Raw genomic sequence first — 20061 nt, 5'->3', positions numbered from 1 at the left:
CTATACCAGGGTTCCATGGAACCCTATGGTTCCTCCAAAGGTTTCTAGGGGTTCCTTGAGCAATAAGCAATTTCTACCTCTAAGATAAGTTCCCAATGGGGGTTATTTACGAAAGGCAAATCCACTTTGCACTACAAGTGCACTTGAAATTGCACTGAAAGTGCACTTGGAAATACAGTCGCTGTAAATCTGAGGGGAAGATCTGAAATGAGGGGAAGATCTGAAATGAGGGGAAGATCTGAAATGAGGGGACGATCTGAAATGAGGGGACGATCTGAAATGAGGGGAAGATCTGAAATGAGGGGAAGATCTGAAATGAGGGGAAGATCTGAAATGAGGGGAAGATCTGAAATGAGGGGAAGATCTGAAATGAGGGGAAGATCTGAAATGAGGGGAAGATCTGAAATGAGGGGAAGATCTGAAATGAGGGGAAGATCTGAAATGAGGGGAAGATCTGAAATGAGGGGAAGATCTGAAATGAGGGGAAGATCTGAAATGAGGGGAAGCTCTGCTGATTTTATCATCCAATCATGTGCAAGCTAAAATGCTGTTTTTATATTTTCCTCGCATGTCCCCTTTAGATCTACAGCAACTGCACTTTCAGTGCAATTTCAACTTGTAGTGCAAAGTGGATTTGCCTTTCATAAATAACCCCCATGAACATCATAGACTTTAGCTTTCTTTAAGGGGGTACTTTTTCTCAATGACCACAAGTGTAAGGAGCATTCTTCCGACTACCACACTAATGTATTGTTAGTTGTAGATATAGGCCCAGATTCTCAAAAGAGATACGCCGTCGTATCTATGCGACTGATTCTTATAATCAGTTGCGCATAGATATCCCTTAGATCCGACAGGCGCAAGTCTCTTATGCCGTCGTATCTTAACTGCAATTTTTTTGTTTGCCCGCTAGGTGGCGCTTCCGTCGATTTCCCCGTTGAGTATGCAAATTAGCTACATGCGCGAATTCCCGAACGTACGCGCGGCCAACGCAGTAAAGTTACGACGTTTACATTAGGCTTTTCCCGGCGTAAAGTTGCCCCTCTGTCTATGAGGCGCAGCCAATGTTAAGTATGGCCGTCGTTCCCGCGTTGAAAATTTAAAAATTTACGTCGTTTGCGTAAGTCGTCCGTGAATGGGGCTGGACGCAATTTACGTCCACGTCAAAACCAATGACGTCCTTGGGACGTCATTTAGAGCAATGCACGCTGGGATATTTTAGGGACATGCGCAGTTCATTTGGTGCGGGGACCCGCTTCATTTAAATGAAACACGCCCCCTACCCGCCGAATTTGAATTCCGCCGGGTGATTTACGCTACGCCGCCGCAACTTTACAGGCAAGTGCTTTGTGAATAAAGCACTTGCCTGAAAAACTTGCGGCGGCGTAACGTAAATCAGATACGTTACGCCCGCCCATTTTTACGCCGATCTACGAGAATCCGGGCCATAGTGATTAACAGGGAATCCCTGAGATTGGAAAGTTATTTCATGTGTTCCTCTGTGTTGAAAAGGTTGAGAAAGGCTGACCTATATACAATACTTTTGGATAGAAATAACAATAGGATAACCCTGCGAGTAGCACGGTTCATTTTCACAATTCTGTAGGTCAGCCTTCTGTACTTTAGACAAAATGTCTATTTTTTTTGACAACATATTTTACTGAAATTGATGACTTCTTTCTAAAAATGCAAGATGTCTGGCTGTATCTCACACTTGGTTCAGTTGTCTTCAACAAGCATTCAGAGAGTTTAGTCTGATCTTCTGATCTGTATACTTGAGTCAGTAATTACTAAAGTATGTATGGTATCGCGGCAAATATTAATGTTAGAAGGAGATACTGGAGCCTGCGTATGAATACAGGAATACTGATTGCTTGAGTGCTCTACACTGGAGGTTGCCAACCCTTTCTTGCTTACATCAACATTAACATACAAGAAATGGACAGCACCCTAAAAATAACAATAATTCTAACAGATGGGCATGATAATATTAATCCCATGATACAATTTTGCACAATAGCTAGTCTATGCTTTGCTACTTGTCACCTTATTAAAAAGTCAGCAATTTAATAACGTAAATCAGGGCTCGACAAATCCCGGGCGCCAGGTCGCCATGGAGACTAGAAATGGTGTCCTGGCTACTTGGCTTGGAAGGTTTTTTTGTGAGCTGGCGCCATCTGGTGGTGAGCCGTTGGTATTACAAGTTATTGCCACCAGATGTGTGAGGTGGCGCCATCTGGTGGTGGCCGTTGGTATTACAAGTTAAGCATTACAAGTTAAACAGAAATGCTAATGTAATTTTTCACTATTTTTTACTGCCATCTTCTTCCCTATAATTAGAACCCCCAAACATTATATATATTTTTTATCCCAACACCCTAGAGCAGTGATGGCGAACGCGTGGCACGCGTGCCGCTCCCGGCACGGCAAGCCGTTTCGGTGGGCACGCCACACGCCATGAAAAATTGATAAACACACACTAAAATCAATTCGTCCCCACCGCACCGCAAACTACAACTCCCACAGTTCTCTACTGCTATTGATGACATGTCCGTGTGGGAGTGACAAAGAAGAAACTCCCTGGGTGACGTTCGTGCGTGCGTGTGCACGCACGCTGATCCAATCAAAGAAGCCGTCTCATCCACACCGCATCCACCATCAAACAAATCAGCGGTGATGTGACTGGGAGCACACGCGGCTGGAATCAGAGGAGCCTTTCGGCGGGAATGAGCTGCTGGAGCAAGGTCAGACACTGGGAGACAGGAGTTAATGTGGTTATCTTGTTAGTCCTAAGCCTGCCCCACTCTCAGATATCAGGTGCTAGCTCAAACAATCAATTGTGCAAAAAGAACAGCCTCATTGGTGTCATTGGGAAATATTGTGCCCCATCATTGGTGTTATGCAGCCTCATTGTTGGTTTCATTAGGAAACCTTGTGCCCCATCATTGTTGTCATCATTGTGCCTCATTATTGGTGTCCTTAGGGAACATTGTGCCTCATTATTGGTGTCATTGGGAAACATTGTGCCCCATTTTTTGTCATCATTGGTGTCATTGTGCCTCATTATTGGTTTCATTAGGAAACCTTGTGCCCCATCATTGTTGTCATCATTGGTGTCATTGTGCCTCATTATTGGTGTCCTTAGGTAACATTGTGCCTCATTATTGGTGTCATTGTGCCTCATTATTGGTGTCATTGCATGTGTCAAGTAGGTGAGTGTAATGGTCAGGTAGGTGAGTGTAATGGTCAGGTAAGTGAGTGTAATGGTCAGGTAGGTGAGTGTAATGGTCAGGTAGGTGAGTGTAATGGTCAGGTAGGTGAGTGTAATGGTCAGGTAAGTGAGTGTAATGGTCAGATAAGTGAGTGTAATGGTCAGGTAGGTGAGTGTAATGGTCAGGTAGGTGAGTGTAATGGTCAGGTAGGTGAGTGTAATGGTCAGGTAAGTGAGTGTAATGGTCAGGTAAGTGAGTGTAATGGTCAGGTAAGTGAGTGTAATGGTCAGATAAGTGAGTGTAATGGTCAGGTAGGTGAGTGTAATGGTCAGGTAGGTGAGTGTAATGGTCAGGTAAGTGAGTGTAATGGTCAGGTAGGTGAGTGTAATGGTCAGGTAGGTGAGTGTAATGGTCAGGTAGGTGAGTGTAATGGTCAGGTAGGTGAGTGTAATGGTCAGGTAGGTGAGTGTAATGGTCAGGTAGGTGAGTGTAATGGTCAGGTAGGTGAGTGTAATGGTCAGGTAGGTGAGTGTAATGGTCAGATAAGTGAGTGTAATGGTCAGGTAGGTGAGTGTAATGGTCAGGTAAGTGAGTGTAATGGTCAGGTAAGTGAGTGTAATGGTCAGGTAGGTGAGTGTAATGGTCAGGTAGGTGAGTGTAATGGTCAGGTAAGTGAGTGTAATGGTCAGGTAAGTGAGTGTAATGGTCAGGTAAGTGAGTGTAATGGTCAGGTAAGTGAGTGTAATGGTCAGTGTATGTTGCACAATGCATTCTGAGCACAATGCATTCCTGATCCCTGCAGTCTGAGCGAATCTGGCAGAATCGTACATTTCTAGTCCCTTAGGGCTCATTTAGATCAGTCCCATCCTCTGTACAGAGACGCTGGCAGGTTTAATTCTGTGTTGGCACTTTGCACGAAATAAATTGCTCTTGTGTCGCGGTTTGGGCACTCGGGCTCAAAAAGGTTCGCCATCACTGCCCTAGAGAATAAAATGGCGATCGTTGCAATACTTTGTCACGCCGTATTTGCGCAGCGGTCTTACAAGCGCACTTTTTTGGGAAAAAATTACACTTTTTTTAATTAAAAAAATAAGACAACAGTAAAGTAATCCCCATTTTTTTAATATTATGAAAGATAATGTTACGCCAAGTAAATTCATACCCAACATGTCACGCTTCAAAATTGCGTCCGCTCATGGAATGCCGACAAACTTTTACCCTTTAAAATCTTCATAGGCGACGTTTAAAAAAAATCTACAGGTTGCATGTTTTGAGTTAGAGGAGGACTAGGGCTAGAATTATTGCTCTCGCTCTACCAATCGCGGCGATACCTCACATGTGTGGTTTGAACACCGTTTACAAATGCGGGCGCTGCTCACGTATGTGTTCGCTTCTGCGCGCAAGCTCGTCGGGACGGGGTGCGTTTTCTGGCTCCTAACTTTTTTAGCTGGCTCCTAGATTCCAAGCAAATTTGTCAAACCCTGATGTAAATTATATTTATATCCATCTTTGGCCTAAAGCAAAATACCTTTTACAATGGAGGTATTTTGGCTTTTTTAGGGGATTAAAGTTAAGAGAGAAATCAACAAATGTGATGTTTTCACAGAATCATTTTCCCGCAGTCTCTGTTTACTTTACTGGATAAAAGAAGAAAATTGTTCTAAAATTGCAGAACCAGCAATACAAATGTAAATAGGGGATATCTTTGTACTGGCTAGAATAGTTTATAGTTTACATGCCGGTCTACAATGTGGAAGGAGATGCAATCAGAGTATAGATAAATGTCAGACCACTGACTACTCATGATTACAAGATGAAGATGTGTGGGCATGCTGTCTACAAGCCACCCGCCTGTCGCTCGCTAACCTAAATATTTTTAAGTAAAACTCACTTTATTTTGACTGTTTTAACTACAGCTTTTAACATTTTCTCTTTCATTGTAACAAGACTGTTTTTGGCCATTTCAAACAAGGGTAAGGTTGCTGGCTTGTGCACAGCCTGTTAAAATTCTTTAAAGTCTAAATCACAGAGTGCAAAATAAATCTTAAAAGGAGCAAAAAAAAAAAAAAAAACAAGCAGGGTGTTCACATAAATATTTATCCCAAGGTGTCAGAGGGCTATCAAAATGTAAAGGTGTTTAAATTTGTGTCCTACAGGGCTAATTTTTAACCTATGCAAGAAAACATTCCTATATGTACAAAGCAAAGTACATGTTAAAGTGATTGTAAAGCTTTAAATATTTTTGTATTAAAATAACAAACATGTCATGCTTGCCCTGGCTGCCTCCTCTCTCCCGCCATGTGCCCCCATAGGAAGCCGCTTCCTATAGGGAAAATTAGGCATGTTTGATCCCGAGTCGGGCTGTTTGAGTCTACTTTGACACAGCCCCGCTCCGCCCCGCCCCCCAGCTCTTTGCTCTCTGCCAAGCCTGTGAGAGGGGAGAGGTCAGTCTCTTTCTATAAAATGACATGATCAACCCCCCCTTCCCAAATGTACTACAGAAGCTATCATCTGAGTCATACCCTAAACCCAAAAAAAATCCTGTTCCATTAAGTCATCATCTATAGCACAGTGGCTTGTGCCATGAAATTTGTCTCCTTCTATGTTGTAAAATACCTGGTTCATCCTGCCTGTTCATGTGTCCCCCTCTGTCTGTGCTGACCACGGTAATAATGGCTCAGCAGCCATGATACCATGGTCAGTTTATGTGCCACCATCATCCCGCGCTCTGCTCCAAATCTCTCCTCTGCCTGCCTGTCAGAGTGAAAGCCAATCTCCCCATCTATCCAGCTGCAATATGTAGCAAAAATACTTGCATCACCTCTGGCTAATATAGTCAAACAGTATGCATGTGTTTTTTTTTTTTTTTTTTTTTAAATAATGCTAAATACCTTTTCTCACACTGCCGCTGTGCAGTCACGTGACCTCCCTCTGCTGGCTGACTTCAGAGGGGAATCTCAGCCCCTCAAATCAGATAAGGGGGGAATCATGTGACCGCAAAAGGTGAGAAAGGGTATTTAGCATTTACATTTAAAAAAACAACACACACTGTAGTTTATGTCTGGGAAACCAGCAAAGTCACAATGCGACTTTACAAACACTTATATGCTTTAGAGTGCCAGAGTGAATAAAGCCTAAGAGTGCTTGCCACCCTTCACATTGAGGTGCTTTTCAGGGACTTTTGCGCTAAAAACAAAAAAAAAAAAAACGCCTGAAAAGCACCTGAAAACTGCTTCCCATTCATTTCAATGGATTCTTTCAAAAACACCCCTCTCCATTGAAATTAATTGGAAGTGCCTCAAATGCGCATAAAAAGCGCTTCAAAAGTACGGCAAAATGCTTTTTTTGAAACACCTGACCGTAAAAAATAAAAAAATTTGCACCGCTAATGCTGCAAAAGCACCGCAAAAACGCCCAACATTTTATGGGCAGTTTTCAAACGCCTTAGTGTGAAAGGGGTCTTACATATGGACCCATTTACACTTATGAATGGGGCCATTAGCGCTTACATGTGGGAGACCCAGCGGGGGTTCCCGGCAGTTAGCTGCAGGCAGCCCCATTCACAAATGTGAATGGGGCCTAAATGCTAATAAAACTACTATGTAACTAAATTATAACTTAACTGTTCTACCCACTATGCTCCATTTTTATTTCTTGTATAGGGTACCAGTAAAGTTACATGCCCTAAAGCAAGTTATCTCCCTGGGGGCACAGTGTGAAGATATCCCTGTATACATCTCTGTGTTTAGGGAGGTATTTAATGCGCTCAGCTTATAGCAGAATCAATAAAAGCCAATGTGTTTGCACTAATACTATGCAAGGCATCGATAACCTATCATAACCGATCACCATCAACCAAAGCATTGGTTGATGGGCATCAACAAGGATTAATTGTATAATCTACAGTAGCTCTTTGAATGACAAACATTCTGTACACAATAATGCCGATATAGAGAAGCATACCTCCCAACGTGCCGAGATGAGATGGACATCTTCTAGCACAGAATATGAAGGAAAATGGTACAGCCCTTTCATGCTCCTAAGCTCAAAAAACAATACACAGGTGCTCCCCCCCCCCCCCCCCCAACTACTGCTTTTCCTTTATATGTACTTTTTAAAATAAGTTCAATCAGTTAGAAGCTGGGTGAAAGGTTTAAGCGCAGGAAAACACATTTGTTGATCCACGTGATGAACATTTAGGAACTATGGGTGGGTGCAGTACAGCTAACCAGCTAATGTTTATCCAATAACCGCAATGGTTAAGACCAAGCCTTAAAAACTAGAAGGGAAAACCAAAGACTATTAAGGCCTGTACACACTTTTCCGATGGGAATTATGTGATGGCAAGCTTTTGTCAAAAAATCAGACCGTTTGTATGCTCCATCAGACAATTGTTGTCAGATTTTCCGACAACAAATGTTGGATAGCATGCTTTAAAATTTTCCGACAACAAATGTGTGCTGTCGGATTATCGGAACGTGTGTACAGAAGTCCTTTGTTAAAAAATCAAAAGTACAAACACGCATGGTCAGAAGAAATGCTAATCATAACACAACATTAGCAGAAGTTGTCGCTAAAGAGATGAAAAACCACATAGTTTCATGTTAGTTAGTTGGCCAACAATTCTTAGCCATTTGTATGCAAGAAAAGTTCATGGCCAATGCCCTTCGGACAAAAGTCCTACGCTTTGTCCGCGGAAAATCCGATCGTGTGTCCCAGGCATTGGAGTTGCATCAAGGTAGGTGCAATCAATTTCCAACCGATGTTTATTAATTTAGTTACTTGGAAGTAGGAAATGATTGCTGACTGAGACACACAAATTTGTTTTGTGCATGGCCAACATTACTGTTTAGGTTGCTATTTGTTTTTTTTAAAACTGCAAGTTTACTTGAAACTCTGCTGATATGTTCTGTTTTTTTACACCGTAAAGAAGTTGCCTTTTAAAAAGGTTTAGTCCATAAACAGGTAATGATCCCCCTCTGATAGTTTAACAGAAGATAAATTGAAAGGTCAGGATGTACTTACAATGTAGCAGCATTGTGGAGCAAAGGCATGCGTCCCGCAGACATACAGGTGGGTTTCATTAACTCTCTGCAAGAGCCTTATATGGTTGAAGCACTCGGTCTGCAGGGAGAAAAAAAAAGCGAAATTATTATGTTCCAACACCAGAGCATTAAATTCTGTTAAAGAGACAAACTAATCTTACATTAAACAGTCTAGCGGCCTGGACACGTGCTTCTCAACGTGCAATGAACATGGACAGACATAAAAGCAATCACTTCCTCCAGATATGTAATATGGTAAAAGGAACATATGAATAAATATTTATAGAACATAAAAGGAGATAAAACATGTAGGACATGGACTGATAATAAAAACACATTTAATACAGAAAACAGACAAGTACAAGAAGCATAACACACAGGGATCAGAAGTGGCTTGTGGCACCGCTGTGCTGGCATCAGATTCTTCATGAAGCTGTATCTTGGAAAGATCAGCATAGAGGTAAGTGTGATTCACACATTACACTTGCCTCTCAGAGTCCTTTCTGAAGACACATCTTACAACCCCAATTCCCAAAAAGTTGGGATGCTGTGTAAAATCTACATAAAACTGAACGCAATCGCAAATCTCATAAACCCATATTTTATTCACAATAGAAAACATATTAAATGTTTACACTGAGAAAATGCATCGCTAAGAAAAAAAATTGGGTCATTTTGAAATTGATGGCAGCAAAAATGTTAGGACAAGGGCCATGCCATGTTTACCACGATGTAGCCTCCATTCTGCATTTAACCACTTAAGACCCGGACCATTACGCAGGTAAAGGACATGGGCAGTTTTTGCAATTCGGCACTGCGTCGCTTTAACCGACAATTGCGCGGTCGTGCGATGTGGCTCCCAAACAAAATTGTCGTCCTTTTTTTCCCACGAACAGAGCTTTCTTTTGGTGGTATTTGATCACCTCTGCGGTTTTTATTTTTTGCACTATAAACAAAAATAGAGCAACAATTTAAAAAAAAAAAAATAATAATTTCAGAGCACAAGTCGCACAACAAGTCGCATCATCATGACCCGACTTGCATGCTACATCTTTTAAAATCAATGGGCTTAAAGTAAAAATCGGTAGACAGCTTTCATAGGGAATCATGGATTTTTAATAGAGGCAGAGAAACACTGCTAAAAGCTAATGCGGCTAAGCGCGCATTGACGGCAATGCAAAAAGCTACTAAAATCAAATTTTTACAGTCGCTTTTTCCTGGCATTGGTAGTGGATTTGCAGCATGATTTTTCGAATGCCTGTGTACACAAGGCCTTACTTTCTGCGCATTCCTGTCTATTGGACAACGGCTCCCCTAATTTATAGTATAGGTGTCACAGGGACATGAAGAAAAAATCTCCCCAGTGGGGTCACAGACAAGACATTTTAACTCTACCCCACACTAACCAAAATTGAAAAAAAAAAAGAAATATATCTGGAATTAGGCTTTAAAACATGAGCAGAATTAAATGAAAACAATTTGGGATTTTCAGCAGAATATACATAGAACTTTGGGAAATATTAAGGCATTAATTTGGTTTAAAATAAGATAACCAGGTATTTAATTGGAAGAAACACACAAATGCTAACAGATAAGGAACCTTGTGAAAATAAAAACAGGCAGACACCTGCAGGCTTGGCACACAAAGCACAGTCCTGACGTTGCCAACTACAGACTTTCCATATGCAGCACTTGGTGTGCTCATAGGTTCTTTTTATCCTCATACTAAGTGCAAACACTTGCCACACAAAAAAGAGAGGAGAAATACCTGAATATTTTTGCCTTTGCTGTGACATGTTTTAGTCTCTTCAGCAGTGACCTCCCAATTGATCTAAGAGAAATAATAAAAATAGAAACAAAAATGTGCAATTAGTTTGTGGTTAGCCACTAGCTTACAGGTTAAACTAATAACCAATTAAACAAATTAAAGTAAATAGCACATCACATCTATTTCTCTAGGTGGAATAATATACTATATAGTATATACTAATCTGTACTATGTACCAATGAGATGTAATACTTGGATGTAAACAACATGTTTCTATGGGAAAGCAGATGGAACATACCCTTAATACTTTTAAATAAATAAGAAAACAACAGACAACTTGTTGGATGATAAAAGGCCGCGAGGGTTTATTATTGGTTTCAAAGGGTAAATAGTTAAATAAATAAATAATTTAAATATTTACATAAATAAATAACCTTAAAATAAGCCTTAAAGCTAACCTAGCCACTACGGCCCAGGCTGCCAATAAAAATTACCCAGCTTACACAAAGACCATAGCACCAGCTGATAAACATATTTATTATTATAATACATACTCATGTAATATAAATAAAAGCTAGTCCCCCTTTGATAAACAAAGGTGACCCTACCACATAACAAACACTGCGACAAGTTATATATGTGAAAAAGGGGGGGGGGGGGAGAACACCACAGCTCCTAAGTCTTCTGAGGCGAATGAGCCTGAGCTGAACGGAACACTGTTTAAATAGCCCAGAACCAGGATGGTTCTGACCAGTTCAAACCGGGTTTTCCCGGGCTTTCTACCCCAGGCTACAGAGGTCATCTGTCGGGCAATGAGCCCGCCAAAATTCCCCTGCAGTAAGAGGTCAACTGCCGGGCAAAAAAACCCGCCAATTCACCTGAGGGAAAACTGCTCCCTCAGGGAAAAATTGGACCCACAAGGATCCATCGCTTTCCCATGAGGAAAAGGGGGGCAAAGGCTGCCTATCCCCTTTTCCTATCAATTTAATTTCCTAATAAACGTTATTTAGAAATAATGCATTTCTAAACTAGTTTAACTGCCTAAACTTGTTTCAGAGTCCTGTAAAACCAACCACAGCGGGACAGACCTAGCAGCTAGCCAGGTGAGCCGACTAGTGATAAGCTTAAGATTCGGTCAAAAGCAGATTTTGGTCTGAATTTTGCCTGGGACCGAGTGAACTAAATTCACCCACCTGCTGAGCGAAACCTCCAACTGAAGAAGGAAATTATACATTTAGTAGCAGTATTACCAACACGGGTAAAAGTCGCAACTTCCTGCTCCGGCTGGTTGTTAGGATGTCGGCGGCTGCTGACTTCCTAGCAACCAATGGTGCACCACCACCTGGCCACTCAGTTTTCAGGTTTATATTTCCTATCACTTTCACACTGAGGAGTTTTTCAGGCGGTACAGCGCTAAAAATAGCGTTGCTATACCGCCTGAAAAACTCCTGCCCAGCAACCTCAATACAGCGGTGCTGTATTAACCCTTTATCGGCCGCTAGCGGGGGTTAATACCGCACCGCTAGCGGCCAAATCCCGCGGCGAATCCGATGGTATAGCGCCGCTATTTTTAGCGGCGCTATACCGCCACCGCGGCATGGTATTTCTTCAGCAATAAAAAAGCTGCCAGCTTGCATATTTTTTTTTTTTTTCTATAAGGGCCCATTTACAATTACATGCGCTGCAGTGTACCACAACGCAAAAATGCAAAATTTCTTTTTTTTTGTCAGTTTAGGTGCAATGGCAGCCCATTCATAGTGGAATGTGCGTGCTTAAAAACTCAAAGCACATAAATGACAAAAAATGGGACCGGTCAGAATCTTTCTCATGTTTTTATTGCTGTCTGTGTCCTCATTAGGAAAATTTCTTCTCACTTTCTGTCTCTAACACCAGGAGAAGAAATAGGAGGCCACAACCAAGACAAGAGGACACAGAGCTCAAGAAAAACCTAAAGTAGGGTACACACTATATAAAAAATTGGACGAGCAATTCTCGTCTACTTTTTCGTGATTGTTCGCAGCCGGTCAAACCTGAGTAGGCATTTTTTCTTTTGATGTAGGAATATTGTACATAGATTAAATTGTTGTTGATTGTTTCCAGTCATGCGCAGTCTTTAAAATGTGGCTAAACACAGTAATCTGAAAATATTTCATCCTCCCCCCATGCCCACAGCTTATAAATCTTCTTTTTACATTAAAATATTGCCACTGTATACCTTTATGGATGATCTGTATACAGGGCCGGACTGGCCTACCGGGATACCGGGAAAATTCCCGGTAGGCCGCTTGCTGTCAGTCAAACTAATCAGCTGTGGGGGCCACGGCGGCGGCCGGCCGGCCGCCATCGCGGCCGCATTTTGCTATTATACACTTGCCCCATGCCAAGCTGCAGTCACTCCGGTCACCAGTGTCATGTTAATATTTACATTATGTAAGCAGCGGCGGCCGGCCGCCGGCGGGTTACGGCCGCCATGCTCGCCGGCGCCGCTGCACTTTCCTTTCCGCGCTGTGTGGACTGGAGGGCTGGAGCAGTGGAGCGATCATGTGTCTGAGGGAGGGGAGGAGCCGAGCAGGAGAACCGAACGTCATTTGATAGATCTAGTTCCATCGTCCCGTGCGGCGCCAGCACCGCCCACTATGTTTCTCCTACAGGGTCATCACGTGTGAAGGCAGAGGAGAAGAAGTGAACGGCGCTGGCCAGCCTTGGAGTTGGAGCACAAGCCACAAGGTGAACACATAGATTTTTAATGAAAATCCTCACATGCTGTTGTTCCATCTTGTATCTCGACTCTCTCTCACCATACAACGGTGCACCCCCCCGGACCCCCTCTCCTCTCTCTGTCACGGTCCTCTACCTTTGCTGCCCCTGGAAATTGTCTGTATAATAATCTCAGAGAGAGGGGAGGGGGGGGGGTGCACCGTGCAATGGGTGGTGTGAGAGAGAGAGAGAGATTATACAATTTGCAAGGTGCATCTCTCTCAAAGCAAACAAATTATGTTTTTTTTGCCGGTAAATTGTCTGCAGCATTGTAGCCTCCCTCCCCCCCCCCCCCCCACCACCATTGCAGCCCCCCCTCTCTCTCTCTCCCCCCACCATTGCAGCCCCCTCTCTCCCACCCACCAGTGCAGCACCCCTCTCTCCCCCCACCTTTGCAGCCCCCCCCCTCTCTCTCTCCCCCCACCATTGCAGCCCCCCCCTCTCTCTCTCCCCCCACCATTGCAGCCCCCTCTCTCCCACCCACCATTGCAGCCCCCTCTCTCCCACCCACCAGTGCAGCACCCCTCTCTCTCTCTCCCACCCACCAGTGCAGCCCTCTCTCTCTCCCCCCCACCATTGCAGCCCCCCTCTCCCACCCACCTTTGCAGCCCCCCCTCTCTCTCTCCCCCCACCATTGCAGCCCCCCCTCTCTCTCTCCCCCCACCATTACAGCCCCCTCTCTCCCACCCACCAGTGCAGCACCCCTCTCTCTCTCTCTCTCCCCCCCACCATTGCAGCCCCCCTCTCTCCCACCCACCAGTGCAGCCCTCTCTCTCTCCCCCCCACCATTGCAGCCCCCCTCTCTCCCACCCACCAGTGCAGCCCCCCCCCTCTCTCTCTCTCCCCCCCACCATTGCAGCCCCTCTCTCTCCCACCCACCAGTGCAGCCCCCCCTCTCTCTCTCCCCCCCCACCATTGCAGCCCCCCTCTGTCCCACCCACCAGTGCAGTCCCCCTCTCTCTCTCCCCCCCACCAGTGCATCCCCCCTCTTCCTCCCACTATTTCAGCCCCCCTCTCTCCCCCACCATTGCAGCACCCTCTCTCTCCCACCCACCATTGCAGCCCCCTCTCTCCCCCACCATTACAGCCCCCCTCTCTCTCCCTCCCACCATTGCAGCCCCCTCTCTCCCCCACCATTGCAGCCCCCCTCTCTCTCCCTCCCACCATTGCAGCCCCCTCTCTCCCTCCCACCATTTCAGTTCTCTCTCCCACCATTGCAGCCCCCCCTCTCTCTCTCCCACCATTGCAGCCCCCTCTCTCCCTCCCACCATTGCAGTTCTCTCTCCCACCATTGCAGCCCCCCCTCTCTCTCTCCCACCATTGCAGCCCACCTGACTCTCCCATATCGCTGCAGCCACCTCTCTCTCACCATTGCAGCCCCTTTCTCTCACCATTGCAGCCCCTCTCTCTCTCACTGTTGCAGCCCATCTCTCTCTCTCCCTCTTCCTTACTATTGCAACCCCTCTCTCACCATTGCAGTCCCCCTCTCTCTCTCTCCCACCATTGCAGCCCCCCTCTCTCTCTCACCATTGCAGCCCCCCCTCTCTCTCTCTCCCACTATTGCAGCCCCTCTCTCTCTCCCACCATTGCAGCCCCCCTCTCTCTCACACACACACTATAGAAGCACTTTCTCTCTCTCTCACCATTGCAGCCCCTCTCTATTGTAGCCCCTCTCTATTGTAGCCCCTCTCTCTCTCTCACTATTGCAGCCCCTCTCTCCCTCCAACCATTGCAGCCTCTCTCTCTATTGCAGCCCCCCTCTCTCTCCCCCACCATTGCAGCCCCCTCTCTCTCTCTCTCCCTCTCTATTGCAGCTCCTCTCTCTCTCTCTCTCTATTGCAGCCTCTCTCTCTCTCTCACTATTGCAGCCCCTTTCGCTCTGTCTCACCACTGCAGCCCCTCTTTCTCACCACTGCAGCCCTTCTATCGCTCATCATTAAGGATGAGCTCCAGCGTGTTCGCATTGAACATGTGCGGAGCCCGCCAGGAAGTCGGCACCCGCGCTGCGCTAATCACAGCCAGGCAGACATTTCCCGATCTCTGCAGCCGAGCATCGGGAAATGTCTGCCTGGCTGTGATTAGCGCAGCGCAGGTGCCGACTTCCTGGCGGGCTCCGCACGTGTTCAATGTGAACACGCCGGAGCTCATCCTTACTCATCATTGCAGCCCCTCTCTCTCCCGCCATTGCAGCCTCTTTCTCTCTCTCTCACTATTGCAGCCCCTCTCTCCCTCCAACCATTGCAGCCTCTCTCTCTCTCACCACTGCAGCCCCTTTCTCTCACCATTGCAGCCCCTCTATCTCTCATCATTGCAGCCCCTTTCTCTCTCTCCCTCACCATTATAGCCCCTCTTTCTCACCATTTCAGCCCCTCTCTCATGGATTTCTTTCTTTTAAAAAAAAGCTAACTTATGTATTATAATAAAAGAATATACTGTAAATAATAATAAAATGTGAATGTATTTATTATAATGATACATGAATTTTTTTTTCAGGTAAAAAAATGTGCATTTATATATTTTTTGCCTGTTCTCTCTGCATTGATCTCTTGTATCATGTTTGCAGTCTCTGACCATCTCTTGTATCGTGTCCGCAGTCTCAGACCATCTCTTGTATCGTGTCCGCAGTCTCTGACCATCTCTTGTATCGTGTCTGCAGTCTCTGACCATCTCTTGTATCGTGTCTGCAGTCTCTGACCATCTCTTGTATCATGTCTGCAGTCTCTGACCATCTCTTGTATCGTGTCTGCAGTCTCTGACCATCTCTTGTATCGTGTCTGCAGTCTCTGACCATCTCTTGTATCATGTCTGCAGTCTCTGACCATCTCTTGTATTGTGTCCGCAGTCTCTGACCATCTCCTGTATCCTGTCTGCAGTCTCTGACCATCTCTTGTATCATGTGAAGTCTGCAGTCTCTGAGGGAGTTTTGAGAGGAGTTAAGAGTGGGAGTGTCGCTGGGATGGGGATCATGGGAGAAGTCAGAGAAACCAGAGCCACCAAGCTGCAGCCGATTGACTGATCCCTGCAAGTTGCACCTAAAAGGAGGTCAGTGACAGCACCGCAAGGCCAGCCTAAGGGGGGGGGGGGTCACTGATGTAAGGGGGAGTGAATACAATAATGTAAAGGGACACTGATATAAAGGTTTCCCCCTTATATCAGTAACCCACCCCTTACCTTAGGCTGCTTTCACATTGAGGCGTTGGGGGCGTCGGCGGTAAAGCGCTGCAATATTTAGCGGTGCTTTACCGCTGCCAGTGGGCACTTTTAACCCCCGCTAGTGGCCAAGAAAGGTTAAAATCGCCCCCAAAAAGCACTGCTGCTGATTTCAATGGCCCCCCACGTTCCCAGATTTCCTGGGGTCCCCCTTGATGATTGACCACTTTTAACTGGCATTTGCATATATATAAAGCCCTATGTGATTTTTATATCTGTCTTCTGTATATATATATATACACTCTTCAAATGTGCATAGTTTTCCCTTTCATGAATAAGAAAAAAAATGACGTTATGCTATGTGGCTGGTATGACATTTTTTCCAGGGCTGGTTTTTACTCCCAGTCCGGCCCTGTCTGTATACCACGGTTACATGATAAACAGCACAGTTTCTCCAGTGCAGGAAGGAGGAGATATCCACTGCAGCCTGTATACACACCCACATGTGCGATTTCAATATCATGTGACCTGGCTAGCTCTGAGAACAAATACATGTTCTCTTCAGCATAAAAGACACAACAGAGCATGTGCAGGTCCACTACCCTGCCTGTGTTAGCTGGCCTTTCCTAGATAGACAGCAGGGGGGGGGGGGGGGTATCTGTGCATACAGGATTAGTCTTTTTACACAATGCAGATGATTAACCCCCTAGGTTCCACAGTGAGTATAACAGGCATGCTATTCTACATATACAGATCGATTTTACTGTTGTGGGTTTAGTAACTTTAATATCTGATTTTTCTCATATGAAAACAGGACATAGTAAATGAAATCATTTGTTTTGTTCATGTACAAGAAGAATTTTGGAGTTTGTCCCTTCAGAAAATGTTCATTTGGAAGGTCTGAATCCCCTGTCAAAAGTTGTGTACATAAAGGAATACAAGGGGGTGCCAGCTACGTGCGGCATCAATGGGTTTATTACGATTAAAAAGCAAACTCACAAACTCATAAGAATCAAAGAGCTTATCTGCAGCTATGGATGGAAGCCATCCACTGGAAGAGCCAATCGTGACTGTAAACAGCGTATAGTCAAGTGAGGAAACCAAGACCAATGTTCCAGGAAGTGAGGAGAGCCACTGTGGAACACAGGGCAGGATAGTTGGTATGGTAAAGTGTTTCAGAGTGTTGGGTGGGGGTATCCCGGACTCAACCAATCACAAAAATAAGCCGTAATGGGGCACTGCTTCAAATTAGCAGCAGGTAGAGGTTCCAAATGGGTAGGGAAAGAGCAGAGACACCCCATACTTACCAGAAGCCTCCCCATTTGGCCAGGGACTGGCCGTACTTCATTCAGACCCTCAGGGCCGATGCTTTTGGCACATTCGAGACCTCCTGCTATACTCTTTGCTACAACATGGCGTGAGTACACGTGGTCGGGTTGTCCTCCCACCAAGTAGTTGTGCTTTATTGAACTTTAACTTCAATACACTCATGTTTCTGTAACTGTTCACTCCACACCAAGCTGCACCTCCCCATATACACAGTAAAATAAAGCCACAAAAGAACAGTTTAAAATGTATTGACCCCAAAACAATATTATAGTTTGCCCTTTAGTGCTGCATATTGTATATTCACACATAGCAAATTAAAAAGCAATACAAAAAGCAGTTGAAAAATAATTAAAAATACTTGCTAAAAGAAATGTAAAATAATGTCTCTTTGCAAACTGGAAAGTGTAACAAGTTTGTCCCTTTGTTTCCCACAGCTTTACGACATTTCCTGGTATCCATAAACGATGTACTAGTCCATGCTGAGTCACATTGTAAACAGTTTGTTATATGGTAAAATATTGTCTTGTAGTAAATGACTTCAAGAACACACAAGTTCACAATGAAGAGCTCTCTTCTGTACACAGATGAAGTGCAAGAGCAGCCCAGCTGCACTGGCATGAATCATTTGACATGCTGTGTGACTTGGCACAGAAAAGCCAGAGCCATCTGCCCTGAGGACACAAGGAGTGTCTGCAGATCACCCGCTTAGTCACCAACATGCTGAGGTCAAGGATCAAATATGTCATACTTGCTGTCAAACATTAAATATCTTGCTGACAATAGTACTGATACCACTATTTGTGCTGGTGACTCACAACCTGCTTAAGGCTTCTAGTCATTTAAAAAAACGCATACTTTGCTACTACGCCTATCTTTACTTTTAAATTAAAAATAAAATAGAAACAAGTGGCTTTTCTGGCCACAAGGAACTGTCACTGAAGGCCCATCTTTTGCCTACACCCTGTTACTTGTTTTTACCAAGTTACCCAGCATACCCTAAAGGCTTTTTTTTTCCCCCAAGTCAGCAGTTACAAATAAGGCAGCTTCTGACTTTTAATGTTAGGACACTTAACTGTCCATGGTGCCCGCGATGTCGGCACCCGAAGCCGATCTGTCGCTCAGCTCTCGGGTGTTGCCGCCACCATCTTCGCTAAGGGAATCAGGAAGAGAAGCATTGCGGCTTCAGTTACTGGTTCCCTACTGTGCATGTGTGAGTCACGCTGCGCGATCCCACTGGTCCCTGCTGTCTTTTGGGACCTGTGTGTATCCCAGAAGACAGTGGGGGGGGGTCGAAGTAGGCACCGGACGTGGCGTAAGTCACCGCGGTGATCTATGCCCAGAAATGGGAGCAAATACCTGTATTACACAGGTATTTGCTTCCCCCTAAAAGGTGCCAAATGTGACACCGGAGGGGGGAGGATTCCAAAAAGCGGAAGTTCAATTTTTGGGTGGAACTCCGCTTTAAACTGAAAGTTCAATTTAACTTTACACCAACCAAAAAAAACACATTTCGATGCATGGTTAAGCATCCTGTTCACATTCAGTGGTGAAAAAATTTATTTGATCCCCTGCAGATCTTGTAAGTTTTCCCACTTACAAAGAAATGAATGTTCTAGAATTGTTCTCATGGGTGAATTTTAAATGATAGAGACAGAATATCAACCAAAAATCTAAAAAAACGCATGATACAAATGTAGACCTGCACAAGGCTGGAATGGGCTATAAAACCACCAGCAAGAAGCTTGGTGAGACGGAGACAACTGTTCGCAAACGGAAGTGTGGTGTCCCAGTACAGGTATTTGCTGTAGGCCCTGTCAGATTGAGGCCCTCAGCTTGTGGGGTCTCCCCTGCAGGGATTTAGCTAGTTATGATGTGATTTATACTGTTATGGTTGATAATACGTTTATTAGGTGTGTATAGCTTTAAGGGGTTTAGTCAACCATCTCATGTTTAGTCAGAGTGTATTACCATCTCATGTTCAGTCAGAGTGTATTAGAGTCGGGAGGACTAAATGCTAGACAATACCTTATTGTGTTGTGTTATACTACAGGTCAGTCTCTATGATCCACAGCTCTCAACCAATAGGCTTCAGCCTGATCAGGCCCTTATAAGGGATTGTACTTCCTGTTTAAGCCAGTCTAGACTACACACAGTTCCTGGCAGAGCAGAGCACAACCCAGTCAGAAGAGAAGCAGTGCAGGCCAGAAGTCTCCAGTTCAGGAGAAAATACAACAAAGAGTGGAGTATCCCTAAACATTACAGAACCAGTACTTCAGCTCATTTATCGGATCAATCCGTTATTCCGGCGAAAAGCCTCAAGTCTACAGACACTTCAGTAAGTGTATCTATTTTTCAGCCTAGTTAAGCATAGGCCCTGAATTACTAATCCGGCTTTTGCAGCCGAGTATATATATATATGAGCAGCCAAGCTCAAGCATTATTAGCTGTGTGGTCCTCTAGAGACTGTCTGCAGAACCCTTGTGACACTCTGTTTAAACGCTGTGAAGATTTTGACACCTGCCTTTATGCCAGTAAAGCCTTCGTTGTTTTAACCCCTGTTGTGGACTGTGTTATTACCATCCTAACTAGCAGGGATACGGAGGGCCCCGGAGCTGTAGTTTCCCGGGGTATTCCAAGACTACAGTGGCGTCACGTGACAGAGAGGGTTAATACCATCTGGCCCTCACCAAGGGTTAATACCACCTGACCCTGGGCTCCTAGCCCCAAGAACCAAGTAGCTAACCATCAAGCGCATGTGTGTGGCCGTGGGGCTCACCCTCCCCGGTCACCACAGAAGAAA

General features: G+C 44.8%; 1 protein-coding gene across 2 annotated transcripts in view; it reads right to left on the bottom strand.

Moving 5' to 3' along the window:
• SEMA4G (semaphorin 4G) overlaps positions 1-20061 on the bottom strand; it is a 273488-nt gene that overhangs the window by 87075 nt on the left and 166352 nt on the right. For both annotated transcript variants that reach the window (XM_040361900.1, XM_040361901.1), the window contains exons 4-5: positions 10026-10088; positions 8238-8336 (exon numbers count right to left, since the gene is read on the bottom strand). In XM_040361900.1, the coding sequence (XP_040217834.1) occupies positions 8238-8336; positions 10026-10088 (162 nt within the window). The remainder of the gene's footprint in view (positions 1-8237; positions 8337-10025; positions 10089-20061) is intronic.

The sequence above is a fragment of the Rana temporaria genome, chromosome 8 (assembly GCF_905171775.1).
Source record: "Rana temporaria chromosome 8, aRanTem1.1, whole genome shotgun sequence".
Taxonomy (NCBI): Eukaryota; Metazoa; Chordata; class Amphibia; order Anura; family Ranidae; genus Rana; species Rana temporaria.
This window is presented reverse-complemented; position numbering and strand designations above follow the sequence as displayed.